The following is a 9,453-nucleotide window of genomic DNA, read 5'->3' as shown; positions in this document are numbered from 1 at the left end:
GTTAAGCTTCCTGTAAACCCTAAAACTGTCTTAAAAAATAAACTCTATTAACAAAAGAAAGGAAGGGAGGGAAGGTAAAAGACATTGAGTAAAAAAAAACAGTCTGAAAAAGCTATATACTTTATGATTCCAACTATATGACATTCTGAACAAGGCAGAACTACAGAGACAGTAAAAAAAAAAAAACACTGGTTGCCATGGGTGCGGGGGAAGAGAGTAAGCAATGAACAGGTGGATACAGGGCACTGTTAGGGTAGTGAAACTATTCTGTGTGATACTGTAATAGTAGACACATGACATAATGCAATTACCAAAAAATGAAACTATACAACATAAAGTGAACCCTAATGTGTCAATAATATCTCATCCATCAGTTATAATAAATGTATCCACATAATGTAAGATATTAATAACTCTAGGGAATAGGGTGTGAGTGAAGGCTCTATATTTTCTGTACAATTTGTTTCTAAACCTAAAACTGCCCTTAAAAAATAGCGTGTTAAAAAAATCAGACTTTTTTTTTAAAAAGTGTTGCCTCTAGAAAAGAGGTGGTTCGGGTGAGGTAGTGAATTATTATTGTTATTATTATTATTTATTATTTATTATAAGCCCTTATGTGCTATTCAATATGGTTTTTTAAAACCATATGTGTACATTGCCTGGTTTTAAATGTTTTTAATTTTTTAAAAGTCTGTGTATCCACCAGGATGGCTAAAATAAGAACAACCAAAGATACCAAGTGTTAGCAAGGATATGAAAATCCTGAACTCTCATACACTACTCTAAAGGTTCATGTAAATTGGTATAACCACTTGGGAAAAGTGAAAGAATTTACCAAACCTGAGCATTTGAATAACATATAATCAGGCAAATTCACTCCTAGGTAAATACTACCCCACCCCACGCCCCCAAAAAAGTTCACCAAAGGACATCACGTTTTCTAATGTTCACTGAAGCTTTGGTTATAATTGCCCTAAACTGGAATCTATCTTAATGCTCATCAAAAATTGCAGAGACACTGTAGAATATTTACACAATAGAATTCAATACACCAATGAAAATAAATGACTTACGACCAAATGCAATTATGTGAATGAATCTCACAAACATAATTTTGAGTGAAATAAAGTAGGTGTATGATACATAATTCTATGTACGGGGGTTGACAAAAGTAGATTTACAGTTAGTTGTTCATATGAAAAATAATACAATAACTAATAAGTAATACAAGAATGAACTGTTTTACAAACTTACAACTGTAAACCGACTTTTGCCAACCTCTGTATAAAAAGTTCAAAAACAGGCAAAAGTTATCTATGCTGCAAAATGTCAGTATAATCGTGATCTGGAGGGGAGATTGATAATGACTGAAAGGGGCATTAGTGGTCTTCTAGGGTACTAGCAATGTTCTGTTTTTCTTCTTAAATTGAGTGTTTATTGCATGAGAATATTGAACTTCTTAAATTTCATGATGCTGTGCTTATAATATTTTTAAATGTTATTCATTGATTTGAGAGAAAGGGGAAACAGGAGAGAGAGGGAAAGAGACATCGACCAGCTGCTCCACCCATCCATTCATTCACTGGTTGATTCTTGCTTGTGCCCTGACTGGGGAATGGAACTTGCAACCTTGGGGTGTGTGACTATGCTCTAACCAACGGAGCTAGCTGATCAGGGCTATAATACTTTTAACATGTGTACTTTTAATATGCTTCAACAATTTTTAACCTAGATTTTAGAACCCTAAGGTACACCCTTTTTTTCCATGCTCTACTAAATAGTTAAAGAACATGTACTTGAGAAATCCTACAAGATGTGTGACACACACAGACACCTTACAAAGTTAATTTTAGGCTTTGAACAATCTCAGTGTAACATTTTTATGAATACTTTCAGAAGCAAAAGAAGTCTAATTTTGAGTTCAGTAGAGTATTTTTTTCAAACTGGCTGGGCTAGCTATAGTGTATGATGTTGTTGTGATCATTACCTTCCAGTTGGGCTCTGGATATGTTTACAGGATTATACGTTATGTTTTGAGGTAACATTTACCAACACCAGCGCTGACAGTGAGAAGTCATTACTATTGTGAAATCTGCAAGCAGGCTGTTTGCAGCTTTTTCCTACAGGGTAACTTCCATCGAAGAAAATTCTTTGGTGTCAACTTCGGATACTACAACTTTGGCCTGCTCATCAAGTTAGAATATACTGTTATTGTTTGTGTTAACAGGAATTAGAACTAAATCATAGGCTTCAGATCCAAAATCTAAAAATAAGTGTATCAATGCTTCAAATAGGATCTTTTTTACTTTTAGTAATAATTTTCTGCTGTTTCAAACCTAATTATTGTACCCATTTGTTTTCTTTAACAAAGAAAGTACAAACTTCACACAAATTAAGTCCAATTTAGTTCTGTACATGTGGATTAACATGGTTCTAAAGCAACCCTCTGAATTCGTGCCAAGCAAAAACTGAGCGTGGAAATTTGGCAAGTTCTTGGGTCAGTAACTTTTACTGATTACTTTTATAAATTCTAACTGATTACTTTTATAAATTCTCAGTTTAAAACACATAACAGCAGATTTTAAATATCTTGAAAACACCAGGATGATAAGACCCAAAAATTTTAAGAATGCCTAAAAAACCTCCAACAGTGAAAAGTACTAGTAAATCAACTTAAACCTACCTCGTGCTGTATGGTTTGTCTTTAATTTGCCCACAAATTACTTTCTCTTGTCTTTTAGCTATCCCAGACCACACTCTGTTCTTGGAATGCTAAATTCCCAAAGGACCACTCTCAGCATATACTTATGCTCAGCATTCATGATTCCAATTAATAGCAATTATTAAATATTTCCTATGGACACATAAATATGTATAAATATGCACTTTTAATCTAACAGTTTCCTTTACTAACCACATTTGATACCTGAGGAAGCTAAGGCTCACAGTTTATGTAACCTACCTGAAGTTCTAATGCCAGTAGTAAAGCCTTAATTCTATCCCTGGCATTGTAATTCACAGCTGTTACATCATGATGACTCCATTTTTGATAGTAACTCAGGTACAAATTCAGATCGCAGAGGTCTATGAATCCTGTGCTTGCTAATATTCCAATTTTTGTTAGACTGTTCATGAAAATTCTAGTTCTATTCTGTTAAAACAGCCCTTATTGATGCTACTGATATGGAACACTCTTTCATAATGTGAAAGAATGTGAGCTTTAGACCTTCTATCACTACCACAAGGGAGCTTGGGGTCAGTGATCAAAACTAAATTCTGATGGATTTTTAGTCTTTCTTGCTGACAAAGTGGGTAATGACTTGGTCTTGGGCATGAAGCCCAGTCCTGGAGACTCACTAGATCATCAGAGTTGATGTAACACAGACTCCCAATACTGATCTCAAAACTTATAAAATCCCATTTCAAAAACTTTCAACATCATTAGAGAAATCAGACACTGTGTATTCTCTAAAATTTATTTACAGTTAATAAATTAAAAAGCAAAGTACAATCAGATTGTAAATCTTAGTCATATGCACATCAAACTGTCCCAAAAAATCAGTTCCATTACAAATAATTGCCTTCTAATGCACTTTTAAGACATAAGTCCATTAAGAAATATTTTAAACAGGTAAATATTATGTATGTCCATTAAAAACCACCAATTTAAAGGGTGCTGTGGCAACCCTTAAAAGAACAAAAAGCTTTTGAGTTAAAAATTGCTCAAATTTTTTATATTCAAATATTTTAATGTTTTTTATTGAAAAGTTTTCAGATTTGCACATTGCAAATCGATAGTCAGCCACCAGCTTAAGTTACACTTGTCCAATAGGGTCCTCAAACTTGGACAAAATAAATACACATCCCAACAATGACACTTTACACTATCAACAATGAAGCTTGCCCTCAACAATCATGACATTACTGGTTTCAGTAAGGGTTTCATTGCTGGTTGACAGGAAGGGTAAAAAAATGACATTAGAAATTTCAAAAGGTTAACTGAGGTGCCAGTCACCACATTTAGGCACTCAAGAGTTAAAAATTAAATAAAAGCTGAGCAAGGTGATATACTTCCTAGCTTCCCCCTTCTCCTTGTGCCATATGAGATATAAGAGAAGGTAAAATAATGAAGATCATAGGACTTCTTACAAAAACTATATACAAGCTAGACTACAGACTCACTTTAGAGGACAGTAAATGGATGCCTCACAATAAAGGCTTCCATGCCAAGTTCCTTTTCACATTCTGCCCAAAAGTATCCATAAAATACTTTCACTTCCCTATTAATACACTAGTCAACTATATTAGTTGTTTCTTCACATTATGGAAGTTGTAGCATAGGTGTTGCTAAAGAAAACTTGGCAAAAATAAAGATTTTTTCTACATCATACAAAGTAGAAAATGGCATGAATTTTTAACAAACCAAAAAAATAACATATTGAATTCAGGATGAACAATTAGATCCAAACTGAAATCAGACAGACCAGATAATCCAAGGAAGCATTTATGTGAATTCAAGTGCTCTAAAGTAACAAAGCATAAGAGAGAAAAAATTAAAACCCTAAGTTACAAAGATGCATGGTGTGAAAGATTGTGTTTCAGTTTTGTGCTGAGCAAAATTATCCTGCCAGCTAAGTCTAATTTCGAAATCCTCTGGGAAACTATCTAGATAAGCAGTATGTTGAAATTACATTCTAATATGGCCATTGGAATTTATTTTTTAATTATTATAAAACTATATACAATAGAAGTGGTACAAATACAAATTTTCCTCTCAGATGCTAGTTAGCTTAAAAAGTTAACTTTTTTTGGCAGGGGAGGAGAAAACCCTATATAACTAAAATACAATTGGCAATGGAAGCTAATAATCAAAAGAATATAGATGAGCTTCCTATCATACAAATATAATTTAACACTCTCCATCTTCTAATTATTCACTTTTATTTATTCATGTGACAGTGTATGTAACAATGCATTATCACTGAGTAGTGAATAAGACTGTGATGCTTACTAGGAAACTGTATAAAGTCATTATATATATAAAAATGTTTTTAACAAAACAAAAACACTGAAAGTAAACTCACAAAGCTCCTACAACAGACTATTCAACTTGGAAAAAAAATCATTTCAGAAAGCTATGCTGTTTAAATTCTAAGAACACAAGAGTCAAAACTGCAGCTTTTTGATTCTCCAAAGAAGCTGCCAAGCAGAGATAAACCTTAATATTGAGTATTCCATATGTCAACTTCCAGCCCAGTACAGATTGCTCCATGGCAGAATACTTAAATTTGAAATAATAGTGGTACAAAAACTTGACCCTTTAGATATTGCAATAAAATCTGGCTGTGGCACCACTGACTAAAAACCATTAAGTCTTGCTGCCAACAATGACCAAAGGCACTTGGATAATCAAGAGTTACACACTGGGCCGTATGATATAAACACTATTATAAATGTGTAAAAAGAAGGGTCAGAACTCTGTGTGGCTTGCCTGTTTGATTCCTGTGGTCTTCAGCTGTCAAAGACCCATAACTGCAAACATAAACTGAAATGGAAATAAGATTTAAAAAAAGGCAACTGGTGGAGCAAAAAAGTCAACTGTCATGATGTTTATAGAAGTGGTGATATTAGTCTGGACATTTCTTGTTATCCAACAACAAAGCCAAATAAGAAAGAAAAATAAATCTATTTCACCCAAAGAAACTTCCAAGTTATTTATACCAAGAAATGCCCCCACCCCTGTAGATCATTTACAGTTCTGAGGATTCTAGTGGGTATTCTGTTTATCATTTTAACTATAAAATTTATACACATTCGTTTCTCCTAATGGACTCCCATTTTAAAATAAATTATCCTTGAAATATTTCTGGATTTGTATGTTAAATCAGTACAAAGAGGCCATATCATTTCCAATCAGATTCCATCCATCTCTTTAACCAACGCCAGTTTTTTATAATGTATTCATTTCTTTTAATCACAAGCCATGTGGTTTCAATGTACTTTAATTTTCAATCAATTTTTAAAAGTTTAACAACTCTTCCTAAACAAAACGTCATGAGTTTTGTTTACCATTTTCTTTAGGAGCTCAGTAAATATAAACTTTAAATTTCAATATAAAATATTTAGAAACACTTTAAAATATTTAAAACTGTTGTATTTTGCATCTCTTTGTTTGCAATCACTGAGCCTATGAAGTTCAAAGTCATACAAATCCTTGACAGTCCATAAGCTTGAATCGCTTAGAAAACATCCCTGGTCAAAAGCACTGGAATCCAGTCCACGTTAGGAAACGAGTGAGATTCAGAATACCCTGAGCACAAACTACTGCACCACCACAAAGCATGTTTGATCTTTCTTTCAGAAAAAGGGGTGACAGTTCAAAAAAAGGGGGGAGGGGAGGCGGGTACCGGGAAGGAGAGGTATAAAAAAGCAAGTGAATTCTGGCTTATGACACAGCTCGAAACCAAATTCCTTTGGAAAAATAGTGACTTCTTCGGAGGGCTTCCAGACCAGTGAGGTAGAGTCCAAAAGGGAGAGAATGGATCTGCCCCTAATGTCCTGGAGACGTCTCAATCTGGGATTAGGAAGAAAAGGGGCCTGTCTTGCGGGTCCAGCGCTGGAAGGCAGGAGAGGGCACGCCTGCCCTGGGGTCCCAGACAGCGGCGCAGGTCCAGGGCGCAGAACCGGGAACATCATCCGGTGACTTCTTCGCTCGTAAAGTGCACTAGGGGACGGAGTCCTGGCGGGATCTGTAAACACTCGACTGACACTTGTTCATCCCTCCAGGCGGAAGCTCCGTCCGAGGGTTCACCGGGCTGCGTTTCACGCCCGAGGCACCGGGAAGCGGCGGAGCCTCACCACGGGTTCCAGGTTCACTCGCAGGACTTGGTGTGCTCGGCGCCGTGCCGCCGCCAGGCTGCGCTCGCCCCACACATCACAGCCGACGCGGATGGTGGGGAAGGTGGTCAGCGTCGGGGTGGCAGCCCTCCAGATCTCCTCTAGGGTGCGGCCCCCGAAGCAGGGGCCGAGAGCCCCGGGCTCTCCGGCGCAGCTCTCCTCTGGGGCAGGCGGCGGGGGCAGCGACGGTTTCTTTCTGTGGGCGGCGGCCCCCCGGGCTCTGCGGCGCCTCCTCCTGGCCGCCCAGCCCCGGCCGGGCCTGCGGGTCGGGCCGTGGACGGCTGGGGGTCCTGGGGGGTCAGGGACCAGGGCCCGGCAAGAGGAGTAACCGTAAACGTCCTTGCTGCGTAGGATGTGCGGGGAGAACTGGTGCTTGAGGCTGCAGAGGAAGCTCCAGAGCTCCGCGTCCGAGCTCATGAACTCCGTGCTGCGGGGCATGAACAGCTTGAAGGCGTCGCCCAGCGCCTTGGTGGAGTCTGCCAGCGACAGCTGCGAGCGCGAATACACCACCTTGTCCTCCAGCGCCTCCAGCCCGACCCCATCTCCTGCCCTAAAGCCGCCGCCCCGAAAGACCGAGGCCGGGGCCGCCTGGGGCCGCCGCCTCTTCACGTTGCGCCGCATCGGGGGCCGCTCCGGGCCGCCTGCGCTCTCTGGGTTCCGCCGCTGCTGCCGCCGCCGCCGCCGCCCCCTCCTGCGTTCGGCTCCGCGGCGGCGGCCGCTGCAGGCGCCTTTCGCCCGGTGCCTCTCTCGCTACTTTTCTCGCCTCCGCTGCCGCCGCCCCACCCCCTCCGAGGGCGGAGGACGCGGGTGAAGATCCTGCCACCCGGTACAAGATGGCTGCCGGCGCCCACCCCTGGGCTTTGTCATTGGACGACGCCTCGCCCCCCGGTTTCTCTTTCTTCTCCTCTCTCGCTTCCTTTCGCCCTCTGCCTTTCTTTAAATGTGCCCGCCTCAGGCCCCTCCCACCGCAGCCCCGTTTCCACCCATTGGGTGCTCTCAGAAGAGGGGCGGGGACTGATGGGGTAGAGGCCAGTTCCTGGAAAATGGTGCTGGGGTTGATGATGGTAGTGGCCCTTGAACCTGAGTCAACTGTTGGATGGGTATTGGGAAGGGTGCCGTGTAGAGGAAGGGGTGGACATCAGCTCCACCTTGGCGACAGTCTATCTCAGAATGAATGGGTATGCATTTGTAGATTCATCTGGGAGATCTACCAGTCTGAATAACAAAGGAAGACATGCTGAAAGGCTGTTGCTTGTATCACAACAAAGAAATTTAGGTTTAAATCAAGAAAGAATAGGCCTTTCACAATTCCCCTCTAAACCCTCAGAGGCCTCTTTTGGCAACTTCATCCCGCTTCCCTCTGTTGGCCCCAATCCATTTCAAGTAAGCACCGGTAATCCAGAATTGTTCAGGTAACAGGGGTGACATCAGTGAGATTATCTCCTAGACAGTGACACCATCTTCATATTTAAGAGATACTCTGCTTATTGGGAAAACAAAGTATTTTATACCTATAAGACTAAATACTATTTGCTCAAGCTGATCAAAGATCAATTACAACAAAGCCATTCTACTTAAAATATCCTTATTCTTAAATATATAGTTCTTTTTAAATGACTGCACTTCGTTGTTTATTTAGTTTTAATATGTCCCTTTGCAACGTCTGTCATTTAGAAATGATGCATTATCATAGACAGTCAAAAGAGCTCTTGTTGAAAGAACACATTACCTGTTGTATTTGAAAGGAGGGGATTATGAATAATTATAGAGTAGTGGCCGTTCTAAAGTTGTCCTTTTCATCCTCAGTACTTAGCTCAGTGGCTGTCAGAGAGTGGACATTCTGTTTGCTGAGTGAATGGATGAAATATTTCAGATGAGGTGAGAAAGAAAGATACTGAAATTGCTCAGAACAGGACAATTTTATAATTTGCATTTATATTGCAATTTTCTCCTTAACTCCTTTAAATTTTTAAGGTTAAAAAAATCTAATACTTAGAATTCTGAGGTAGACATGCAAATTGTATCCTTCAGTGACCATCTTATTTTGCTGTAGAGAATTGATAAAGCACAGTTTTGTGATTTGCATATAGTTTCTAATGGTTCCCTCAAATATTTTAGATTAAAGATACCTAGTTCAATTTCCTATTGTTCAGTAACACAGCTTGGACTGGGACTACAGTTTAGGTTTGGATTCCTACTCTGGTGACCCTTATATTTCACTGAGGATTTTTCCAGTTGTGCTGTTGAGACTTCAAAATGTTCAACAGAAAATTAAGCATACATGGAGTAATCAGGAGACAGAGCTATACCCCTATTTCTACTGGAATGACACCCATAATTGAACTATTTTTATGTCTTATATTGTACTTACAGATATTTTGTTTGAACCAGGTAATATTTTGTTGTGTAGTTTCAATAATTAAAAAAAACTGCAAAGAAAATAGTTCTCTACCTGCCAAAATCATGGAATATCATGATAAATTTCTGGTGAAAAGATCATTTTCCTAGAAAAGCACACCCTGATCTCAGAACAAGATCGGGGAGTCAATTATCAGC

The 9,453-nt window shown here is 39.4% G+C and overlaps 1 protein-coding gene across 1 annotated transcript; it reads right to left on the bottom strand.

The window, feature by feature from the left end:
• Positions 1–3,457: 3,457 nt before the first annotated feature.
• CCDC71L (coiled-coil domain containing 71 like) lies at positions 3,458–7,535 on the bottom strand. Its single transcript, XM_037065876.1, has one exon. It carries the CDS (start codon positions 7,516–7,518, stop codon positions 6,823–6,825), a length of 696 nt encoding a protein of 231 aa, XP_036921771.1. The 5' UTR covers positions 7,519–7,535; the 3' UTR covers positions 3,458–6,822.
• Positions 7,536–9,453: the final 1,918 nt, after the last annotated feature.

Source organism: Sturnira hondurensis, unplaced genomic scaffold, assembly GCF_014824575.4.
Source record: "Sturnira hondurensis isolate 20B ecotype Veracruz unplaced genomic scaffold, ASM1482457v3 Scaffold0016273, whole genome shotgun sequence".
Lineage (NCBI taxonomy): Eukaryota > Metazoa > Chordata > Mammalia > Chiroptera > Phyllostomidae > Sturnira > Sturnira hondurensis.
Note: the sequence above shows the minus strand (reverse complement) of the source record. Positions and strands in the feature narration are given on the sequence as shown.

Bases quoted from the DNA above. Each gene is read 5' to 3' on its own strand.
- CCDC71L (XM_037065876.1), bottom strand. From the start codon at position 7,518: ATGCGGCGCAACGTGAAGAGGCGGCGGCCCCAGGCGGCCCCGGCCTCG.